This window comes from Eubalaena glacialis, chromosome 7 (genome assembly GCF_028564815.1).
Source record: "Eubalaena glacialis isolate mEubGla1 chromosome 7, mEubGla1.1.hap2.+ XY, whole genome shotgun sequence".
NCBI lineage: Eukaryota > Metazoa > Chordata > Mammalia > Artiodactyla > Balaenidae > Eubalaena > Eubalaena glacialis.
The window spans coordinates 108,549,081-108,574,243 of record NC_083722.1 but is presented as its reverse complement, the minus strand read 5'-3'; the positions used below and the strand labels follow the sequence as shown (position 1 = coordinate 108,574,243).

The 25,163-nt window shown below is 41.5% G+C and overlaps 1 protein-coding gene across 2 annotated transcripts in view; it reads left to right on the top strand.

Moving 5' to 3' along the window:
- TMCC1 (transmembrane and coiled-coil domain family 1) overlaps nucleotides 1-25,163 on the top strand; it is a 169,540-nt gene that overhangs the window by 138,206 nt on the left and 6,171 nt on the right. Inside the window, exons 2-4 of one of the 2 annotated variants that reach the window (XM_061197310.1) lie at nucleotides 231-1,165; nucleotides 15,931-16,066; nucleotides 18,479-19,615. In XM_061197310.1, coding sequence (XP_061053293.1) covers nucleotides 231-1,165; nucleotides 15,931-16,066; nucleotides 18,479-18,793 — 1,386 coding nt within the window. In that variant the 3' untranslated portion in view covers nucleotides 18,794-19,615. Of the gene's footprint in view, nucleotides 1-230; nucleotides 1,166-15,930; nucleotides 16,067-18,478; nucleotides 19,616-25,163 lie in introns of those variants that run through there. The other variant, XM_061197311.1, reaches the window with a different exon arrangement.

The window sequence follows — 25,163 nt, the reverse complement described above, 5'->3', positions numbered from 1 at the left end:
CCAGTTTACATCTTGTGCAAATCTTTTTTCATATATATGTTTTGCTTAAAGCAAAGTGTACTTGTATGAGGACAGTATCCAAGAGGGAGATGGGGCTTGTACAGGACAGAAGGAATTAGGTCAGCTATCTGTGCTGAGTAAGTAAATTTTCAATACATTTGGGCCCATTGATTCTGGAGAGCTACTCCTTTTGGGCTCTTTCTAACATCCGCCTCTTGCTTTTATGCTAGATCGAGCGGTTGGAAGTAAGCAGCCTCGCCCAGACTTCCAGTGCGGTGGCCTCCAGCACTGATGGCAGCCTCCACACAGACGCTGTGGATGGAACACCAGACCCTCAGCGCACAAAGGCTGCTATTGCTCACTTGCAGCAGAAGATCCTGAAGCTCACAGAACAAATCAAGATTGCACAAACAGCCCGGGACGACAACGTTGCCGAGTACCTGAAGCTTGCCAACAGTGCGGACAAGCAGCAGGCCGCCCGTATCAAGCAGGTCTTTGAGAAGAAGAACCAGAAATCTGCCCAGACCATCCTCCAACTACAAAAGAAGCTTGAGCACTACCACAGGAAGCTCCGAGAGGTGGAGCAGAATGGGATCCCCCGGCAGCCAAAGGACGTCTTCAGGGACATGCACCAGGGTCTGAAGGATGTGGGAGCAAAGGTGACCGGCTTCAGTGAAGGTGTAGTGGACAGTGTTAAAGGTGGACTCTCCAGCTTCTCCCAGGCAACCCATTCAGCAGCAGGGGCCGTGGTCTCTAAGCCCAGAGAGATCGCTTCACTAATTCGGAATAAGTTTGGCAGTGCAGACAATATCCCTAACCTGAAGGACTCTTTAGAGGAAGGGCAAGTGGATGATGGGGGAAAGGCTTTGGGAGTAATTTCAAACTTTCAGTCCAGCCCCAAATATGGTAGTGAGGAAGATTGTTCTAGTGCCACGTCAGGCTCAGTGGGAGCCAACAGCACCACTGGAGGCATTGCTGTAGGAGCATCCAGCTCCAAAACAAACACCCTGGACATGCAGAGCTCAGGATTTGATGCACTACTACATGAGATCCAGGAGATCCGGGAAACCCAGGCCAGACTAGAGGAATCCTTTGAGACCCTCAAGGAACATTATCAGAGGGACTATTCATTAATAATGCAGGCCTTACAGGAGGAGCGATATAGGTAAGTTACGTGGAATTAAAATCCTAAGTTATTTATGTTTAGGTTCCCCTCCCTTTGGATACTGGGGAGTAGCTTTAAAAGGTCTTGGTACAGTGTCTTTCTCTGGAGTATTCACAGCACTTTAGATACGTTACGTGATGTTTGCATGAGTTCTTATCGTAGAGAGCAAAAGAGAGGCAAGCAGAGTTAAATGACTCCCACGATCACACACCAGTGGAGTGTTTCAGTCAGGGGGTGATGATTACTGTAGCCCTCTAGTCTTCAAATTTCAAATGAAGCCCAAGCTTTCTAAGGCATTCCACCTACTTATTTATAATCACAGAACCACAAACAATTGCAGCCTATAGTTATAATACATTGAATTTAAAAGATCTATAACCCTCTGAACTCTGTAGAAATCAAAGATATAGCCCAACCAAAATGTAATGAACCTTGTAGATATTTGACTTTAAACACACTTATCTGGGCAATTGGTATAGAAAGATTAGACTGGAAATAAATCCAGATAAGCCCGTCTGTTACTTTTATGAATTGGCAAATGTTTGAATGAGAGTGGACTTAAACATGAAATCGTTCTACAATAGTTAGAGAATTCGCGAAGGACTAAGGGCTTTGAGTCATAATCTGCTAAAGGTAGAAACTGGTCTCTTTTTTGTGTTTCACATTACAAACTGTATTCATATTAGACCACCCTTAGCTGTTCTCCAAATGTGTGTCCCTTCCCCTTGCTTCCATCATGTGCAGATAGAAGTAATATCCACGTGGAGTACTCATTCAGATCCAAACTTTGTCAGCCAGAGCCAGGCCACCTCACTGATACAGATTAAGGGCCAATATTACAAGAGCCACACAGCCTGTTAACAGCCACAGGTTAGGCCCTGAAAGGCCTGGATTGTGCTTTTGTCCCAGTTAACGATCTACAGGGAATCCTCAGGACTTTTACCATAATGTCAAGGATTGAACAGACAGTCTCTTAAGGTCCCTTTACCTCTTGCGAAAAAAAATATAATAAAAGTGATTTTTTTTTTTAAGTTTACTTCTATGAGATAATTTCAGGGCCTGAAATAAATTGTTCGTGTGTATCAATTAGCTCTGAAAGGAGTTACCTCAGCCAGCTCTTTTCAGGTGGAGAAAATGCTAATCAATCACTCAGTCCTACCTCTTATCTTCACTCTTCTGTCCTTCAATTCTGACTTAAGACTTAAGGGAGAAGAAAAGAGAAGTGTGGGAGAGAGAAATGAAGTTCTAAAAGCAAGTATATGACTATTCTTATTTCATTGTTTTATATATTCTTTAATATACTCAGAAGACAATTTCTAAAGCAGCGAGCAATCTAACAAATACTCAGATGGAGTCTAAAAATAAAACACCTGGTCCTTTGTACCACATTAAACCTAACTCCCGGTTTCAAATTCTAGTTCTGCCACTTACTAATCTTGAAAACTGGGCAAGATTCTTAACTTCTCTAAGTCTTGATTTCCTCATCTCTAACATAGAAATAGTAATAGTCCTTCGTAAGATTATTGTGCCATTTAAATGAAATAATTTATGTAAAGCACATAGCTCAGTGCCTGGCCCCATCAGTGCTTGATTGATGTTAGGTAGCAGCTGCTACTGCTGCTATTAAAATACACCCCTCTGAACATGGAGACCTGGGCGTTCCACGGTCAGTTGCTTTGACCCCTTTATTTTGAAAGGATAGTAAAACATTCCAGTTTTTAAATTCTTCCAGAGCTTAAAATTCATATAGTTTGTTACGTCTTCAAGTCAGGTGTAGGCCAGCGTGAGAAAATCAGGGAGGAAAAACGAGTCTCCCAAGGCCTCCTTTGTATCCATTTAAAATAATTCACAGACAGGACAGAACTTTAGCTCCTCATTATTACCTCATTAAAAGAATCATGTCCAAGCCACTTATGACATTAAGGAGAAGTGCATTTCTTTCATTGCATTTTGGGTTCTTGGTAGTAAATGAATGACTTGTTTCATGGAATGAAGAGAGAATAAAGGAAACTTGTGAATTTTCAAAAACAGAGGGGGGCAAGAGGAATACATAATATAATGTGTAATCTGACTGTCAAATCACTGCAGCTTGAGAATGGTCTTTCCTTAAAACAGAATCTTGAATCTTTTTTTTCCCAAGAAAAGCAGTGGAAAAGTCACAACTGTTTTACTCAACTATTTCGTCGCACCAGTATTTCCATGTATAGAGCAGTAAGGGATTTCTCCTCCGTTCCATATGTCTTTACACGGTAAATATATTTATCTAATTTTGTTGGTCTTTGAACTGTTCTACATAAGTGAGATTTTCCCCACAGATTGTAGTTTATTCTTTTAAGCACCAAAACTTTTAACATTTTAAGCATTTTTGCAGAATTTCTCTACCTTCTTTTAAAAGAGTGGTTACATGGAACCTAACATGATTGGAAATAGCTTAAAACAGTAGTGTTCTAGCTTAGAGCTATACTCTCAGCTCAGTGAGGGTGTCAGCTTACATGCCTCTGCAATAAATGGTCCTAGGCAGCTTGCTTTTTAAACTTCTGCTGTCTGCCTTTTTAGTTTGTGCTTTCTCCTTTCCACATATTCTCCGCACTCTTAGTGAGCTGCCTGGAGCAGCCTCTCTTCGCTAATTTCTATTTCTACTCTGTTACAGGCTTGGCTTTTTGTCTAGGAAGGAAGTAGGGAGGGATGGACTTAAGGGACTCTTCTGTGACCAAGAAACCAGTTAATGTGTACATGGCTGCTCTAGATGCATTTCTGCTTATTTTCTCTGCTGTAGTTTATTTTACTAATATCTGAGGTGACAGGAGGGAGGCCATGCACAGTATTAAATGAGGAGGAGGAGGACTCTACCTCTGGCAGCTTCTCTCACTAAACTCCTATGATGTGCATAGTGCTAGGTGCTTCATGTATATTTGCTAATCCTCACAATGTCCCTGCAGGTGCGTTGTATTACCCCATTTTACAGATGAGGAAATTGAGGCCCAGTGAGGTTTTTAAGTTTTGCCAAAGATTACTCTGTAAGTGGTAAAGCCAGGAATCAAACCCAGTTTTATCTGACTCCAAAGCCTGTGTTCTTTTCATACCAGGACAAGTTTTTTCCCAAACTCAAACCTGACATCTGTATGATTGAAAAACTAATCTATAGTCTAGCTCTAAGAAGCATTGACTTTAATAGCAAGAGGTATTGGGCCTTTTCCAGGTCACAGTGTATATTTTCCTAAAAGTTGTCCCTGTTTTAACATATTCTGTAAAATTCTGTGAATGCACAAGTTCTAGAAAGTTTTCTCAAGCTAGTATCTGCACTAGTTTTCTCAGGTGTAGGTAAGTAATAGGGGACCCCTATTTAAGTAAACCTCCACCCCCGTCCTGATTTCCCCCTTTTCAGAGGCCCTTCTCAACACTGTCACTCACTTAATGTGCTTCCCGTTGGTCTCTACCCCAGTGAGTAGCACCAGGGTAAAGAGTTTTGCCCAAGACCATCTACTTTGGAATAATCAGAAGCATTCAGAAACCTCTCAGCACCCACGTGATTGCGCCATGACGGAAGAGTGTTTCTTCAGCACCCACATGCATTTAGCCCAGGAAGTCATTGTAGCAGAGCTTGGATCTGAACTCCACCTCAACCTTGGGGCAGTAACTAGGTACTCGGTCTTTGAGCTTTGTATTGGACTCTTAGATATGAGTGGGATCATGAATTTGAGAAGGTAGGAGACAAGAATTAGACATTTTTTTTTAGTGACGGGATCTGTGCTGACTTCAGTTTCTCCTTGTCCAGCTAAATTCATCCCATTAGAGCATTATTACAGATTTGTTAGTGGCAACTGGGTTCACTTTAGTACTTCAGAGATAGAAGGGGCCCTTAGATATCTAGTTTAATCTCATTCTATAGATGAGTACACTGAGCCCCAGAAAGATAAAGTGACTTTTGCCAGGTCACACAGTAAAATGGTTTAACATATATTTAACTTGCTGCTAAAAGCTGGAGGATTAGTCTGTTCCCAAAGTGGGTATCCTGTATTGAGCTACAGTAGGAAAAAGTTCAGCTGTGGCAAAATGCATTGAAAGTAGGAGAGAACTAGGAAAACAATTCATCAACAGTTTTACAGGTTCCTTTTGTAGGTTTTCCCTTAGGGAATCTGGCCCGGAATTTTACTCAGCTACTGCCTGTATAGAGAGCAGTGTCATGTCAGGCAGGCTGAAAACACTCCTAGTGTTGATGAACAGTAATGCCATTTGAAAGCTTCTATTTTAAGGGGAGTACTGTTCTTTGGAAATCGGCTCCTGAGACTGTTTGTATTAAGCCCAGGGATATTTTAAATTGCACTGAGTCATAAGAGCAAAAATACAGAAGGAGGCAGTCACCATGAGCAGTCATCACATGCAGTAGAACAGTCAGTAACTAGGCTCACCCAGTTAGGCACAGGCCATTGGAGTTCTAACTAAAGAAATTGTTGTTTAAGTATGAACTTTTACTATCACTGGGCATAAGACAGAGACATGGTCACATATAGCTATGTTAGCCCCGTATTCCATGTGTTAGACCTGTTTGTCAACTGTAAGTTGATCTGAGACTCTCCAGAGGATATGTAGACTAGGTTTGGCCATAAGTTTGAAATGGAAACTGAAAATATTGGATCAAATTAGTTCTTCATTTATAAGAGGAAAAACAGCCCAGTTGAGAGGTGCTCATAAGAGATGCTTCATAAGAAGGGTAAGACCTTCCATCAAAGAGATCTTTCATACAGATAGGCTTGTCCCACTTTAGCCACTGAAGAGGTAATGGAGGGAGAATGGGAGGGAGGAAGGAGGAACAGGGGACGAGAAGGAGAGCAAATAAATTAATTACTCTGTTAATTAATTAAGGTTGGACAAGCCTGATTTTTCTTGCCAGTTCTGATACTAATTAGCAGTGTGACCTTATGTAACTCACCCGAGTCTGTTTCCTCTGTAAAAACAAGGTAATGGTATCTATTGTACAGGGTTGTTGAGATTATTCAATGAGATCATGTTTGTGGAAGCACCTGATATGGTCTGAGAAGTGGCAGAATATTAGAAAGCTGTCATTACCAAGTCTCCAGATTGCCCAGAAAGCCCCTATAGCCTTCATTTATTTCCTATATGCTTTAGGCATCTGCTGCTTTTTGACTTTAAGATAATGCCCTGCCTCTCCTGAAAGTTTGGGGGACTGATTGTTAATTGGGGACTGATTCTGTGCTTTTTCCTTTTCAACTGAAAGCTAGCTAGTTCAGTGTTTCCTAGCCTCTTTTTGGGCTTCAGCACAAATATGGTAACAAAAGGTAAGGAGGGAAAATTCACTTTCTTTCCCCAATTCAGCCAGGAGCGTATTCAAGCTCCCATTGCATGTCATAATCTCCTGCCCCAGCTATGTCTGTCCATTCTAGGCAAACACTGGCAGAAACTACCTCAGGTCTCCAGTATGCACTTGGGAAATAATACAGTAGACTGCTTTCATAGTTGCCTATTGGTGTCAGTCAGCCCTGGGACCTAGTTCTTCCTGTTTCTCTCAATACCTGTTCTACAAGATTCTTCAGCCACCCTGTCCTAGTGACCTATTGCCCAACTAGGGAAGCACCACTGGCTCTCAGAGGTGGCTGCAAACTTTTGAGCCACACCCAAACAGTGGTGCATTAAGTGAAGCATTCCCAACCTGTGCAATCACCAAAATTTCTCATTTGTCAGGAATTTGACCCAAAGGAGCCCTGGCTTATCTTTGATCTAGGAAGGTGACTACTGTGTTGACTAATCCAGTGGATGAAATTGGATCAATTTCTAAGACCATTTGGAATTTTCACTTTCCAAGACCCATATTCACTTATGAATTGTAAACCTACAACAAAATCTAGGTGTGTTTTAATACTTTGTAGATAGAGCAGGTTTTGCTTCTGGGGGAAGAATTTCACCTGCCCAAATATAATATAACCTACTTTTTTTAAAAAGATCTCACAGTGTTCAAGCTTTCTGTTTACTAATAGTTAAGCTCAAATCATATTTAGCTATGTTCCCTTTGAGTTGTAATGATTGAGGAAGGACCTTTAAGTAAAAAGTCTCAAAATGTGATTATTAATCTCATGCTACTTTTTGTTCCAGATGGAATGACGTGAAAAGCATGTGCCAGTCAAAATCATGTACTAGTAGGATCAAGAACACCCCCGCTTCATGTCCAGAGAGTTTTAATTAGTGTCTTATGAAGGGGTTAAAATCCCTTACAGGGAGTTCTTGATTTTAAAAAATCACATATGAAAGGCTGTTACACAGTTTACTTTCCCTTTGCTGGTTTGGTGTTAATATTTAATGAGAGAATGGAGGTGTTCTTTCTATGAATTCCCTAGGTATCTGGCTTCTCCATTTTAGAATTTAGACAGGAAGTAAACACTAGAAAGTAAAGTGAGCAAAGGAGTTTATAATATTAAAAACGGGAGGAGTAGGAAGTTGGTGGCAAGTGTTTTCTTCCTTTTGTTGTTCAGATTTTGCGTTTGACTAATGGGGGGGGATGTTAAAAGACAACAATAAAACAAATCTAAAAAACAGGTAGCGTGAACCAAGCAGTTCAGACCCTCCCTACACCTCACTAACAGCGGAAAGTTGCAGCATTTTTCTCAGTCTCCCATTTCTTAATTATAATTTGAAGTACGTCCCAGAGAGGAAGGAGGTGAGGATTAATGGAGAAATGTCTTCATGAATTTGAGTTCCTCCGAGGCAGACGCTTCACATAAAAAGGTGTAGTGGGCCGGGTAGCTGTCATTGTTCTTGTTATTTTTGGTGCTGATGTTTTGATGCTTACAATGATTAAATAGGTTAGATTGAACCCTAAATTCGTCCACCACACACACTCCTCCACCCCAAATAACACCACGTCATTTTCACTGAGCTCTTTGTGTTAGCCTGTTTGCGGACCGTAATTTCACACGTGGATTATATAAGCCACTCAGGCTGATAACACTGAAAAAATGTTTGATTCGAAATTGCTAAGCATGGTCAGGTTTGTGCTTTCAGTTTGCAGGTGGTGAGGTTGTGAAAAGAGCTGAGGAACAAACTTCCGTGAACCAGGTGAAAAAATTAGGGCAAGTGTTTTAATAATGACAAGCCAGTACAGTTTTTTCAGGGTACTGAGGCAACCCAGAAGACCGCATTGCAGGACACCAGGGGCATCTTGCCAACCTCTTTGTTCATCGTGTTTTGCAAAAGCCTCAAATTTTATGGCTTTCTCAATCTCCTCCCTGTTGTTTCCTGCAGATTGGAGGTGCTTACTATGGTAACCCAAACACAACTGTTTGTGTGAGTGTAATAGGGTTTCAGCTACACAATAACAGCTTCAACTTTTCTGTTCTTTCAGAAAGCCATCATTCTCCAGGTAATTCTTATGACTTGACGAGGGAAGTAAATGCTGGTAGTCATTAGTGGATGAATTAATGGGGCTGTTTCATCTGGACCCTTTGTGGGTTTTGCTTCACCCCTGAGTTCTGCAGCTTTGTGTCACCTCAGCAAGTCTCCTAACTTGTTTGTGTTTCATCTGTGGGAAAATGGAGCTCATTTTACTTACCGAAATGCTACTTTGCTATTTAACTATTTGCTAATAAAGTGCTATTTTTGGGAGCGATAGTTACGTTTTTCCCATTTGGGAAGACTCAGCTTGAGGATATCTTGCTGTTAATTCCCATGTAACTGTGAGTAAATTGTTCAACTTCTGAAAGACTTCATTTTCTACAAGGGCATGGTAATCCATGGTAAGGATTAGCACTTTCTACTCAACTCTTTCTGAAGATTTACAAAGATCAGATAAAATTTATTTAAGAGAGTTTCCCTCACACACGTACAAAACACATGCCATGAAAGGAAGGTAGATAGGAGGTTTTTATCAATTTAAAGGGCAGCTTGGAACAGGCCAGTGAATGGAACTAGTTGAATTATCTGGCAGACTTGAGCCAGATAATGTCAGGAGCCATTTGTATGCTTGTGCTGGCCCTCCTGGTGAGGAAGTAAGAAGAGGCTTGTGCCCAGAGTTGAGAAGGACAGAATGTGTGCCCAGTAAACCCATTTGTGTGATGTCATAGAAAAAACAACATGAATATACTGGAAACAATGAAAATTCCAGAATATATGAAATTGAGAATGTGGAGATAGATGAAGAAATGAAGGATTAGAGGAAAAAATCAGAAGTAGGAAGCCGTGAACAGTGGAGCCATATAGTAGTACTTGGGATCACATGGCAGTCGACAAGCAGTGCCTTTGAACCACCTCACCTAGGGGTTGTACCCTTTTTTGCCAGACATCTACCTCCTATGTAATCCACACAGTTGCCCTTTGGAGTAGATAGATTTCTTCTTAACAGATGAACAGGGTCACTCACACCAGTGTGTCGCAGAGCCAGGATCTGAGTCCAAAACCTGGATGAGCTGATACATCGGCTGGCTCAAACTGCATAACACAGAATAAAAACATCTCTTAAGTCAAAAGAAGGTGCAAAGCAGAAGCAGTGAAGGTGGAGAGCCTTTAGATATAATGTGGAGTGAGCAAAATTCGGTCCTAAAATGGTTTCCAGAACCTGTGACATGTTAATGACCATTATATGACAAACATTGGTTTATAAGCTTCAAGAGTTAGAAACAAGTGCTGAGGACTTTTGCAAGTACTCTATTATTTATATATAGTATTACATACTCATGCATAGTGTTAAATAATCATAGAATTTCTCCTTTCACAAATGGGTTAAAAAATCTGAGGGGCAGCCTCAGGTATTATTTAATAAATCATCTTAGCTGTTCATAGGTGTAAGTATCCAAAACATGTTTTGTCACAACCCAAAGCCATGAAACAGCCCAAAAAGGAACCTGAAAGAGATACATGCAGGAGGGAACTCCATAAAATACTCTCAAACAAAAGCTGCAAATGTCACAAGGAAATCTAGTTGATAAAAGAAACCCAGTGTGAAACAGACGAAATAAATGAGACATTATACTGCCAGAGGACAACAGAATGATACCTTCCAAGTGCTAGGGAAGACTAACTACATGTAGGCTGCTCTGTCCACCTGATTTATTATTCAAGGAAGAGGATAAAATCAAAACACTTTCAGACTTATGTAGATAAAAATTACCTCTTATAAAACCTTGCTGAAAGAAATACTACAGGATATATTTCGAGAAGAAAAAACATGAACTCACACCATTGGTGAAAGAAATCAATAAAGCGTGTTGGTAAATCTAATTAAGTGGGGACTTAAAATTATATATATTGAAAATTCTTAATGTCTACATCAATTTGGATCTAAAATTCTGGAAGAGAATATAGGATTCAAGGGTTGCATTTCAAAGGAATGTTGAAGTGTTAAAAGTTTGGGAGAAAAAACATTTCTTATACCCTAATCTGCCTGTCACTTGCCACCTGGCAAGTTTCTGTTCACTTTATTCCTGTCCCCTTAAATTGATGGATGCTCAGAAGAGCATTAGGATAAATAAAACACAAATGCAAATGTGATTTTGCTTTTCAATTAGAGGTTTATGTATGAAACTCCTGAGCCCTAGGCAAAAATTACAAAATAGGCTGACTTATTCTTTCTTCTTCTCACCTGACCTTTTATGATATACAACAAAATGTATATCACCCTAGCAAGGACAGTTACCAGGCTTAGGGGCCGAGATACTCTCTAGCAGCAGACTCTAAGCTCTGAGTGGCCTTGCCCTTACCTCCTGCCTTCTGTGTCTTCACCCAGGATGAAGACAGTGGAATAGAAGGCAGGCTTATCTTTACAAATAACATGAGGCAAGAGAGAGAGTGAGTTGAAAGAAACCAGTCAGCAGACTGAGTTCAAAAATGATACAGATGTGTGTGCGGTCAGGACTTTAGGGATTAGTTCTGTGGAAATCCATAGGGAACTATCTCCTATTGCTGAATGCAGGTATCACAGGTAATGTAGATGAGAGAGGGGGCTTGAGGTGAGAGTTACGAGTCGCTAGGTTTTAGTTCAGTTTTAGATGGATAGCTGTATCTATCTAGCAGTGAAAACAACTGCCTTAAGAAAAACGATACCCTGCCACTAGAGGTGTTCACAGAGAGATTGCTTGTCAGGGATGTTGTAGAAATAGTTCCTTGATGGAAAGAGATTTAAGTAGGCTTTTTCTAATCCCTAGAATTTAAGATTCTTTATAGTCAGGGAACTTATTTTTATCTTTCAAACAATACTTTAACTGTGGTGTATTTCTCTTTGTAACCTACTGATTTTAACAACTCTAAAGGGGAAGGGAGGTACGTGAAATAGTGATCATCTTAGAGACATGTAAAACAGGATGTGAGATATTGGATTTATTTTGTAGTTAGCACAGTGATGTGGACTGCCGATGAGCCTAAGATGAGACTAAGGCCGTGAGTCAGTCACCACAGGAAATATTTGGTTAGTTAAAAAGGTTTTCAAATTGCCCATGAATTCCTTTCAGGGAGCACGTACTCACGCGATGCCTTCTTCATTATGAAGTAGAAACATTTTCGAAAGGGCCAGTGTGTCCTTAGTAGACTGTGAAGATGGAAAGGAGAGAGACATTTTTTAACACCTCTTGTGTACTCAAATGAATATACAAGGTAGAGATTATTACCCTCAGTTTATAGATGAAGGAACTTGCTATGCAACTTTGAGAGGTAGAACCAGGAATCAAACCCAAGTGCTCCTGGCTATAACACCCATAATCATTTTTTCCCAATGTTTATTATAAAATTTTCAAACACACTGCAGACTTGAAAAAGATTGTACAGTGAACATCCATACACCCACCTCTTAGATTCTATGTTTTACAATATTGTCTTATTGTATATCTTTCCATCTATCCATCCTTTATCTGTTGTATTTTTTTTGATGCATTTCAAAGTAAACTACAGGCATCCATAATCTTTCTTAACAGCTTTATTGAGATATGCAAATCAATAGTTTTAGTATATTCATAGATATGTGCAACCATTACCATAATCTATTTAGGACATTTTCATCAGTCTCCAGTCTTCTCAGTCCTGCCCCAGCCCCTGGCAACCATTAATCTTTCTGTCTCTATAGATTTGCCTATTTTGAATATTTCATATACATGGAATCATACAATTTTCAGGCCTTTCTTACTGGCATCCTTCACTTAACATAGTATTTTCAAGGCTCATCCATATTGTAGCATGTGTCATTACTTCATTTCTTTTTCTTTCCAAATGATACTGCATTGTATGAATAGACCACACTTTATATATCCACTCACCAGTTGATAGTTGTTTCCACTTTGGGGCCATTATAAATAATGCTCCTATGAACATTTGTGTACAAATTTTGAGTGGAAATAAGGCTTCGTTTCTCTTTGGTGTATACCTGGAGTGGGATTTCTGAAGCATATGGTAACTCTGTGTTTAGCTCTTTGAGGAGCTGCCAAGTTTGTTTTCCAAAACAGTTGCACCAGCAGTATACCAGGGTTCGAAAATCTCCATGTCCTCACCGACACTTGTTATTATCCTTTTTCTTATTCTAGGTCCATAATCTTTTTATTACACTCCTCCTCCCATTGACTCCACCTTGACATAAAGCTTCAAACCATCACGTCAGTGTAGTACTGTCCAGGCCCCTTTGTGGCTATGTGATTTGGATCAGCTTTAGACCTGACTCACATTTCTTACTTATGAAGGGAATTAGTTTATCTGGGCTTCTTGAATTGTTTCAAAGTGGCATCATAGCACAGAGGTTAAGAACTTTGGCTTTAAGGTCAAACCAACCTGGATTCAAGTCTTTGCTCCCCTGCTTAATTTCTGTGTGCCCTTGGGCAAGTCTCTTTACCTCTCTGAGCTACAGCTTCCTCATCTGTAAAGTGAAGATAATACCTACTACCTTCTTGGGGTTGTGGAAGTTAATTTACATAGTAGGCACTGAATAAATGGTAGCTGCTGCTATTACTTTTTAATCTGTTCTAATGGTATTTGTGAGCCATGTTTAATATCAAATAAGATTCTCCAACATTCCTGAAAGGCCTGAAAGACTATACAGTTTGTGGGCTAAGGGGTTGAGGTGGTAGCCTGTGGAACACATGCCAAAGATGTCATCTGGGTCTGCTTTCATCAGCATGCAGGCTGGTTGCCACTACCACCAGGCTCCCCTCCCTGCCACCCCACATCAATCCTTAGCTTAGGATAGTTCTTTGCTGCCAGGCTCAGCCCTTCCCTTAAATCCCAGGGGACTGACACAATGGAACACCACTTTTAAAAAGTCTCTAGCCCCTCTGTGGTGAGGAGAAAGAATAATGAAATCATCAAACACTGAAAACACCACAAACAGTGAGCTTAATAGGACAATCATAAAAAGACAATATATTAACATAATCTTGTGGCATTTGTTGAACTTAAAATTTGGTGGAAAATCAACTCCAGAGGTGGCATCTGTTTCTGAGCATGCCCAGGGTCACAGATAAAGTGAAAAGGCAGAGTCACAGAGAATCCGCCCTAGTTACGGACAAAAAGTGGAAACCTTTCTGATCAATTGTTCAGTCACTTTAGTGACAGTTTCAGTGGGAAAGAAAGCAGCACAAAGATTCTTATCGAGGACACAGGAGAACTAAATAGGATTCAGTAACATAGTAAAAAGGGTCAGCTGCACCTTTTTTTTAATCCTTGTTTCATAGAGGAGGAATGGAGTTTAGGATATAAATGAATATAATTATTCATTATACAATTATTAGAAGGGAGAATGTTGGTGATGCCGCCCCATAAAAATTACCTTGAACAGAGAACTTCCATGTATTCCTTAAAAGTTTGTATACTATACATGTGGTTAAAAACAAGAGGAAAAGGGAGGGTAGTTTTAAATGTTTGAGTTCTGACATTTTTATTTTTTTAATACGAAGTCTGCTGAGACTCACACGCTAGTGTTAGGTGTGTGCTTGCCTGAGCAGCACTCAGCGGTAGCATCTGCGGGGCATTGGTTCCGGGACACATATTCCCCCTACTCCACCCCCGTGGATACCAAAATCTGCAGATGCTCAAGTCCCTCATATAACCTATGCACATCCTCCCACATACTTTAAATCACCTCTAGAGTACATATAATACCTAATACAGTGGAAATGTTGTGTAAATATTGGCTGGTGCACAGCAAACTCAAGTTTTGCATTTTGGAACTTGGTGGAATTTTTTTTTTTCCAAGTATTTTCATTCCGAGGTTGGTGGAACCTGCAGGACGTGGAACCCCAACTGTATATATTCTCCTGTTGGGATGAGCCCTCTGTCTGACTGAGACGCTTCCATTCTAGTCGCCCTAAGCCAGACCTGTGTTTATTCTTCCCTTTCTAGGCTTCTTAATGTGTAGTCGTCAACCTTTCTCCTACCTACTTAGCTCCTTTTTTGGTTCCTTGAACTCCACCCACAACCTGCCCCAAGCTTCACCACTAGCAGACAACCCAGTTTCTTAAAACATCGTGTTCATCATGTCACCACATCGCCCCGCCCGTCGCCCCCCCGCCACCAGTGTGCTTTGGGCCCTTGCACTGTCTATTCCAGAATCCCCACTCCCCTACCTACCTTTTACGGGCAGATTTCCTTTTTTTTCTCCAACTTAGGTCTCCTATTCCAGTTAGCCTATACATTTCCACCTCCTGTCCTTTACCTGTGTTCTTTTTCCACCAGGAATCTCTGATCTCGTCCTTTAAAACTGTTCCAATCCTACTGGTCCTGAGATGCCCTGCCCAGGTCCCATCTTTATGTAGAATAAACCTTTTCATATGTAGTCCTAAATGCTAGAGGTGCAAGATGAACAAAATGATCCCTCCTCCTGAGGAAACTTATCTCCCTGCATTCTCACAGTTTTTTACCCAGCTGCAGCCACACTGTCCCTACTTCCTGTCCCTGAAACCTGCCAAGCTAATTCCCATCTTGAGAACTTTATACTTGCAATTCCTTCTGCTTTAAGATACTCTTCCCCTCACAACTTCACGGGGCTTATTCATGTCATCACTCAGGTTTCAGCTCTCATTGTTTAGAGCATTGAATGGGGGAGAGGCCTTCCCTGACCATTCCAGCTTCGTCAGCCGCTGGGCACTCTGCCATATGCCCATACTGATCTTTCCTGGTTTACTTATCCATGCCTGCGGTCGTCTTGGTTTTCCTGCCTTCCACCCCCACTGCAGAACGTAAACTGAGGGCAGGCGTTCTGTCTTGCTTATTACCGCAGTGTTCGCAGCACTTTGAACATACCGGGCACACAGCAGGCTCTCAGTAGATATCTGTTGACACTGTCACAGACACTGTGCTTGGCTGTAGTGATGATGGGCTCTGAATAATGAACATCCACGTGAGTGACCTGCCCGGTGTTGGAATAAGCTACTGGTGATTGCCAGAAGGTTAGTTTCCATTTATGTGCTGTTTATCTTCTGATAAGACCTGCTTAATGTTGCTGTAGTTTTTGCCTCTCCCATATACTGCTCAGAGCAGAATAAGAACTGCCTCGTTTATAATGGATATGCTCAAAACTAATCAGGGCTGCTGGCCTCGCTACAAATACCGTGTGTTGAGAAATGTGGAAGAGCCATGTTGCTGCTATGATATGGCCTTGTGACAAGCTGTCCATTCCAGGGACTAAGAGCTGTACCCACTAGCATGCCCTGTTACTTCAGGCCACTCACTTAATTTCTTTGTGCTTTTATTTTCTTCCTTTGCAGAATGCATTTTGGGGATTGGATGTGAATAATACCAAGAAAAATACAGAATGCATAAAAAATTTAACTTTTCCCCCTTCTTAGATGTGAACGATTAGAAGAACAGCTAAATGACCTAACAGAGCTCCACCAGAATGAAATCTTGAACTTGAAGCAGGAATTGGCCAGCATGGAAGAGAAAATTGCATATCAGTCCTATGAACGGGCTCGGGACATCCAGGTTAGCATGAAGGATCAGGTGTAAAAGCAGAAGGCTAACAGAAAGTAGAAAGGTGGTTTCCAGGGGCTAAGAGATTAGGGGGATGGGGGGTGGGTTATTGTTTAATGGGTACAGAGTTTCAATTTTATAATATTAAAGAGCTATGGAGATAAATGGTGGTGATGGTTGCACAACATTATGAATGTTTAATACCACTGAACTGTACACTTAAAAATAGTTAAGATGGTAAATTTTATGTTATATGTATTTTACCACAATAAAAAAAGAAAAAAAGGAATGAAGTCCTGATACATACTACAGTATGGATACACCTTGAAACATTATGCTCAGTGAAAGAAGCCAGTCACAAAAGGCCACATAGTGTATGATTCCATTTATAAGAAATGTCTAGAATAAGCAAATCTGTGGAGAGAGAAAGTAGATTAGTGGTTGCCAGAAACTAAGGGAAGGGGGAAGGGAGTGATAGGTAAAAGGTAGGGGGTTTATTTTGGGGATGATGAAAATGTTCTGGAATTTAATAGTAGTGATGGTTGCATAACATTGTGAATTTACTAAATGCTTCTGAATTAAACACTTTAAGATGATTAAAGTGGTAAATTTTATGTTATGTGTATTTTACCACAATAAAAAAAAATGTTTAGGGGAAAAAAGGATGGAGAGGGTAGAATATTGAGAAGCTTATACCAACTGTAATACACCTGCTCTTCAGATGAGGTGCATTTCTCAAAAGTCTATGCCTTTTGGAGGTGGTATGCTTGCTTGCGTTCTTAGGAAATGTTTCTTAGGATCACAGTTGTCTCAGTATATGGAAAAGCACATGTGTTACATCTGTTCGTTGCTGCTTCAGGAGCTGCTGTGACATGTCTCAGGGCCACCTTACCTATCTTCTTCTATGGTAAAGGGGGCTTTTGTGCTAGCTGCCAAATCCAAACCTTTTACAGGTGCATTGCCAGGCAGTTTACAAGAATAACACATGAGGCAGTAATGTTTAAGGCTAATACTCCTCTAGTTTAATCTCTGGGAAAATACAATATTTAACTTTTTCTCATCCCATTTGGGAGATATTTCTAAGAAAACAGTTGGTGGTTTCATATGAAAGCATCTTGAAATAAACTAGTCTTAGAGAAGGGAAGTGGTCCAGGAAACTTGTATTACAAAGAATCAAGGGAATGTCTAGATCATTTGCCCAGATGCCGTCTTCTCCATGCCCCGGAATTCTGCTTACGTTTTAGTTTTTTTCCCCAAGGTCATTCTGGGCTGGTCTGTATCTGTTGTACGTCCATTCTCTAGCTTAGCTTCAGTCTGAAGCTGCCTAGCCTTCACCTCAAATCCCAGGAAACCAGGGCCCACTGAACCCAAGATCAGAAAAACCCAGGGCTCCCACCACTGCTGAGCTTTGGAGCGTGTCTGACCATTGCTAAGGAACTAGGTTCTGTCTTCTGAGTGTTATGGTAAATTTTATATAAACTCATGGGTGAAGATTATGGCCTTGAGAGGAGCAGATCACTTGAAATGTTTGGTCAAGTGTTTGGGCATAGTGTCTGTCCTCTTCACAGAGATCAACTCTTCTTAAGAAGACAGAGCAGGGAGCCCTTTCCCCTGATGTCAGGGAGTTATTTAACTTGAAAAACACCAGGTAGTGTGTACAGGGATGTCCAAAGGATGTTCACCTCTCCATTGTTGTAGTGGGAAAGTTGGAAATAACCTATGTCTCTCCAGTAGGGAACTGGCTGAATAAACTGTGACATATCCAAGCTATAAATGCTAGGTAGCCGTTAAAAAGAACTAGGTGGGCCTCTACGCGTTGACACGGAGAGATCTCCAGGACCCGCTGTCAAGTGAAAAAAGCAAGCTGTGGATCAGTCCTAGGGTATGATACTATTTTCATTAAGGCAGACAATTTTTAAATAATTCCATGCATATCCCTAGGGACATATGTGTATAGACTTAAACACGGGTGAAAGGACGAGCACACACCAAATTGACAGAGTTACGTCAAGGGCAGGGACTGGAACTGAGGAAAATACCAAGAGAGACTGCCTTTGTGTCCTATTTGAAATGTTTTTATGTTGAACAATTACGTGTGTCCTGTGCAACTTAATAATTTTTAAATGGAAAAAAAGAGAAACAAAATCATATATTTGAGATCTTGTTATTAAAATATTCAAGACCAAATCTAATTGTGGCAACTGCTTCCTGTGAGCTGTCCCACAGGAATGCGATGGAAGGCAGTTTAGGTGAATAATAGTCACTTGAATTGTGAGGTATGCATTTGGCCTCTCACATTCAAGACTCTAGCATATTTTAAATCATGGGCGTGGCTCAAGATGCATCTGGCTTGCCCAAGGGGCATGTCAGCTACTCAGAGTGCTTGTGAGCAGAAAGCTTAACTCTTCCCTGTCTGGCCCACAGGAGGCCCTGGAGGCGTGCCAGACCCGCATCTCCAAGATGGAGTTGCAGCAGCAGCAGCAGCAGGTGGTACAGCTGGAGGGGCTGGAGAATGCCACCGCCCGGAACCTTCTGGGCAAACTCATCAACATCCTCCTGGCGGTCATGGCAGTCCTTCTGGTCTTTGTCTCCACGGTAGCCAACTGCGTGGTTCCCCTCATGAAGACTCGCAACAGGACGTTCAGCACTTTATTCCTTGTGGTTTTCATTGCCTTTCTCTGGAAGCACTGGGATGCCCTCTTCAGCTACGTGGAACGGTTCTTTTCCTCCTCCAGATGATGCTGGCACAAGAAGGCAGTGCTCCCCTACCCTCTGGCGAGTGCATGCGGCGAAGAATTAGACAGCAACTTACCTACTCTGAAGTTTTCTACAACAACAAAAGAGTTGAGTGAATCTGTTTACATTTAGAATAATGTTTTTTTCTTCAAAAGACGCAATTGCAATAGTATTTTTTAGATTTTATCCAAGAAGTTTTTTGGGCAAAAATCTTGGATCATTTTTATGTAGCATGATTTTCCTTGGGATGCAGATCTTAAACAGTCCTTTAACATGAACCAACAATCTGGAGCACACTGAAGGGCATTCTAAATTGTGGCTTGAAGGACTGCACTAAAATCCACTAAAAAGATGCGAACACCTGATTAGGGAAACCAGTTAAACCTAACACCCTGCCTTGTCTGGGCTCACCACCTCTCCCCCTCCCAGACTAACTTTACTGTGAAGTCCTACCACATTCCATGTCTGAATTTCTGGATTCAGGGTGGATTTTCCTTGTCCGTGGAAGAACACATGGATCTCCCTGGCTTTCTCACCCAAGTTGGCCACTCATGGTAACCCTGGAAGTATGATCACTTTTGAACCTGGTCCCTTAACCTTTGCTAGGATACACAAGTGAGAGCATCATGCCCCAAAGGATCACTGCACAGTTCTACTACAGTATTTTGAAGTAGCCCTCTAAATACTTAACTTTAAGCAAATCCCGTGGCCGCACTTTTAAGGTTTTTTTAAATATGTGTATAGTCACCAGTTTAAAAAACAAAAAATCTGAACAGCATACTTGAAGAATGTAATACTCAAACTCTCAGTGCTTCCTTATGGTTTCTAATAGGATTTTTTATTATTGTTATTATTATTATTGGGTTTTTTTGGAAAGGGTTGGGAGGGTCTTTTATTTTTTCCTTTGAAATAAAGAAGTGATGTTTTTAAATGAAGAAATGTGTGGATATTTAAGTGTGCTGCTCCCTCTTGTCTTGAAACAATTTGAGTAAAGGAACACTTGCTGTAAATGCTACCCTCTGACACCCTTGTTTTGAGACCCAGCTTAAACTCCATCCTCTGGCTGCTGCTACTGCTTTTTGGTGTCCTGCCACCCCACACCACCACTTTATGGGCTTGGCTTGGTTGGAGAGGAAAGGGGTGCGCAGGGAGAGGGGGAGGCTGTTTCCACAAACCAGCATGATAGGGTAGAGATTTTTTTTGCCCCAACAATATGTTTACCCAGTGACTTTGGGCTGGGATTATCTGTAGGAAAAATTGAGACTGTACTATGAGAGTCATAAATAATTCCTTGTGTTTTCTTAGTTTATTTTTTTACACCCCCTAATTACTGAAACCAAAGTGATGTGGAATCTTCTGTCTGCATTTTGGCCCCAGCATCTTTAATTTCAAAGCTTTATTCTGTCTGCCCGAGAGAATCAACTGAAGGTGATTTCTCTCTAAAGAGCAGAAAAGGAAATGTCAGGTTAGAAGGACTCAAGTTTGGGGTATAAAATGTTGTCAGCGTCCTCTTCATCTAGACTGACTTATTAACATAACTATGCTCAGTGGACCTTTATAGACAGTTTAGAAAAATGGACTGAGCCTTCTTCCCCATCCTATAACCAGTTCTACCATCCTGGTGGAACTTGGGCTTTTAGAGCCTATCTAGAAAGCTTGGCCAGCCTTTTCGTATTCATAGTATTGAATCACAAATGCTGTTCCCTCTTGGCCTCTGTTCTCTGCAACCAGGTGGTGAGCAAGGGGCACATACTTTGCCCTGAAAAGAGTAGCAAAGCATGCTCTGCCTATCTCCCCTATACCAGGAAATTCTTCTGGAACTAGGTTAACACTGCCTGTCTGTCTGAGAGGATGGCTTACATGACAGCTCCAGCCTCATGTGGCTTGGCAGGCTGGCCTTCTCAGAAACAGCATGTTGTTTCCATAATCATTTTCATATTTTAACTCAGGTACCCCAATCTTCACTCCATCTCCCAATGATTGTAGTACACCTGTTAGCTCTGTTGACCTCTCAAAATCAGTGCCCAGAGCAGGCACCACAGGGGTGATTTTTCTTTTAAAAAATAATTGGAACCAATTTATGTTCAGGCCAAAAACAAATTGTTCGCAAGCCTATGTATTTACAATGTTAACGTTGCCTAAAGATGTTGCAGTGACTTTAGGCAGAAGTGCCAAAGGACACCATGACCTTGTCAAACTAGCACAGTTTTTCCTAATTTTTTGCTTTAGTGAGGGAAAGACAGTCCCACAAAGTTATTGGAAAGATGCTCTAGCCACAATCCTCCAGTTTTTCTAAGACAGAACTTCTGAGTCCCCTGAACTGTGTAGAGGCTACAAAGTATTGTGGGCACTGGAAGTCACTGGCTAGATGGATTGAAATTGTTCCCATTTGCCTTGGGACAGTTTCTGTCAAAGGAAGGTTTTCACCTCTGGAAAGCCCCCTGAGCTCCCAGCCAAACAGGCCCGTGCTGACTGTCCATCCTCCATTCTCAAAATGTCCCCGGAAGGACCTCCAGGCTAGGTCAGGCACGGTAATGGCTTCTAGATCTCTTGTCCCTTGACTATTCACCAGGCCCAACAGTTGTCTGCATTTTAATGCTGTTTGTAACCGTGCATCTATTTTCTTGCCTTCCTTCCACTTTGTGCTGCCTATACCTGTTGCCTTTGAGCTTCTTTGCATTGTGGCTGTTCTTGGGTTCTCTTATCTATTCAAAGCTCTTCTATAACCTCGCTCTAATGGTTTAACAGTTCTGTGGATGGAAACTTATCACTCTAATGCTTCTTCTCTTTTAAAGACTACATGCATTCCATTTGAAATGAAGCATTCCTGGATTACTGGTTAGTGCTGGTGTATGAGGCTGACTATGGTAGCCTGGGTGACTCTGTTCAGGTTGTAGAGTGACTAACATTTACCTTTTTTATGATAGTTGAACGGCACTTCTGTCTGCTCCAATTTCAGTTCTTTGGAAAGATATTCAGTGCATCCTAGCAAGGAAGGCTTTCTATTCCACTGGCTCCTTAAGAAGCAAAAGTAGGTTAAATTTTACACTTCCCTGACTGGGTGGGGTTTTCTCTCTCCCCTGTACCCCTTCCACCCAACTGAGGTAAAAATCTGATACGAAGAAAAACTCAGATCAAGCCTTCCTTGCTAGCCATGTCGTAACAATGTGCATAATTTTCATGTGGTCTTCGCTGTATTTGGTTTTGTTTCTGATTTCATATTCCTTTGAGGTACAGTCAGATGAAATGCTGAATTCCAAGTGAGTTCCAGTGAGGAGCTGCCTTTCAGCCTCGGAAAATGTGCATCCAAAACAAAACCAAATATTATCAAAAAACTGAAACAGGTAAAATTATGGTTCCCACCCCCAAGTGAAGCTGGGGATTTTGAACGTGGCTCTAAGAGTTAACATTTCTGTCTGTGTGTCGTGTATGCTGGGTGATGCCCTCAGTAGGATTGACTACTAGACTGTAAGTGTGTTTTATCAAAGTATGTAAGAATAAAAACTCACTTGCACGAATTGAAAAGTACAGAAATGACACTTGTGAACGTGTGAACATTAACACTGTAGTTGATAGATCTTAAGCTGCTAATTGTTGAGAGAGAATTACATTTTTGTTTTGTCTGGTTGCTGCAGATTCTCAGCAGCACTTTTACTGTACATACAAATTGAAATAAAGACCTCAGCTATTAACGAGGTGGTTGGACTCGGGTTTGTTTTGCTCTTTATTTTTGCATATTCAGTTCCGGTGACAAGTTTGTCGGTCTGAAAACTTTCCACTAGCTTGTGCATTAGAAACTTTGTGAGAGAGAGTGTGTGTGTGTGTGTGTGTGTGTGTGTGTGTGTGTGTGTTAGCCAGTATCTTAAAACTGTAACCGATAGCTGATAGCTGGGTAGCTGTCACCGTCTCCCCGGATTGTATACCCTTCATTTCAGACTGGCATTTTGCCACAGTTCCTTTAGGCTGGTAGGTAGGACTGCCTTTTAGTGCTTGGGAGGGAGTTCTTGAGAGGCAGTACCCCCCAAATTCAGCATCTGATGCCCGCAATGGGTATAATAATCCCTGTCCATTGTTACAAGGCTTTGTTAATAAACCAATGTTATGATGGGAGTAAAAACTTACTTTATAAAACATTTGAGGTTTGAAGTTCTACATTCATGAAAGGGGTTATCTTCTAGCCTAACTCCAGCTATGGTTTTGGTATAGATGTAGTAGTTTCTATTACGGCTTTTCTTTGATGATCTCTGGGAGGTCTCTGGAAATCGAGAAGCTCTAATCTTGCCTTTTTGTAATTTTTTTTTTTTTTCTTTTCGCCACGCTGCGGCATGCAAGATCTTAGTTCCCTGACCAGGGATTGAACCCGCGGCCCCTGCAGTGGAAGTGCAGAGTCTCAACCACTGGACCGCCAGGGAAGTCCCTAATCTTGCCTTTGACAAGGTACCAAACAGGGTCCTCATGGCTTGGTCCTTCACACCCCCAATCTGAATGTCGAGATGTTTAGGCCACACTTCTGGCTTACTAGTTCTGTGCCTCCTACCCCATCTATAAACTAGAGATATCACACCCATCTTGATCCTACCTTGTGGGTGATGTGAAAATAAGAGATGCCGCTTGTGAAAACTTTTAAACTCGCTGTGAGAATGCCCTAAACTTCTTGAAATATGGACCAGGCCGCCACGTACAGATGTGCAGGTCGTACACCAGCCAATCCCAAGGGGCCGTAAGAAAACTGCACTGTGAATGATACATCCTAGAGTTTCACAGTGCACAATGGGTGCCCAGAACAGCCCTGACCACAGCTGATAGATAATTTGAAAGCCTGATTTATTGTCATCCATTAAAAACTTTGGAGAGTGGAAGGCTGGAAACATACATCTGAGAAGCTGTGGTGTAGACAACAGACTGGGGAGGCAGGGGATGGGTGTGTGGCCAACTAGAAAATGTCGGCCTCACCTGAAGTGTGCAACTGTAGTGTTTTAAAACTCCGTGAGCTAAACTAAACTCCTAGCCAACTTGTGACCCCAAATCTAGGTAATGAAGAGTAGCTAACATTTATTGAGTACTTACTGAATGCTGGGCTTAATGTTTGGTACTCATAATGCAATTCTCACTTAATTCTCCCCAGGGTCTTACACAGGCCTTGTCATCCTTATTGTCTAGCTGAGGAAACGAAACTTAAGTGGCTTGCCCAAAGTTATACTGTTAGGAAATGGTAAATGAATATCATGGAAAATAGGTCTGTGCAATGTATGTAACAAAAGATGGGTGTCCACAAAGAGTTAATACAAACCGAGAAAACCGTCAACTAAGTAGAAAATAGGCAAAAGATTCACAGAAAAAGAAATGAATCACCAATAAGCATTCAGTAGAAAATGTTCAGCCTCATGTGTAAATCAGTGCATTAAATGGAAAAAAAAAAAAGTGGTGAAATAGTATATTGTCTATTTGTGTTCAAAATAGTTTTGTTTGCATAAATATATGTATGTAAGTATATAGAAATGAAACCACATTAAACTGTCCCCAGTAATTACTTCTGGGAAAGGGAGTGGGAGGAATGGTGGTGAAATAGGACTTTCATGCTTGACTCCTATAAAGTATGAATCTCTTAATACAAATGTATTTGTGTATCTTTAAAAAATCAAAACTTTTTAAAAAGAAAATAACAGGTCCCTTGAGAGGTGGGAAAGAGATGACAGTGTTACTCATGTCAGACTGTAATGGAACATCTTTTGCTCTAGGATTGCCTTAGAAGGAGCTCTGGACCAAGTTTGGACCACCCGGTGGGCTTTCTTGCCGCCCTGGATTTATTTCTAGGCGTTGTGGTCAGATGGCCATCCCGGTGCCAGACAGGACGTGGGGTGGTGGGCTTGCAGCAGCTGGTACCACCTGTTCAGTTCAGCCCTTCATTCATCCTGCAGCATTTGAGAGCCACTCTGTGTACCAGACCAGGCTGTGGAGATGTGCTCAGTCAAGGGGAGAGGAACCTGTGTTGTAATAGAGCTGGAAGCCATGTGTGGGAGCGAAGAGGAGGGAGCAGTTCTGACCGGGCAGTTGGGAAAAGCTGGATGGAGGAGGTGGGGGGTGTCTGGGCTGAGAGATGATGGATTTATGGTGAGTGAAGATGAGTGAGGAGGGCCTTCCAAGTTGAAGGAACAGTATTGGCAAAACCACGGAGGTGACAAAGGCCAAGGTGAGTGGTTCAAGCAATGGATCAGAGCCTCAGATGGCTGGGAGGGTGCCTGGAAGAACATGTGAATCGGGGACAAAGTTAAAAATAGTTGCGAAAAATTCTGAACGCCACGCTGAAGGTTTACCCTGTGGCTGCAAGAAGGTGTCGAGTGGTGTAGTGACCCATCCTGTGTTTAAAGACAAT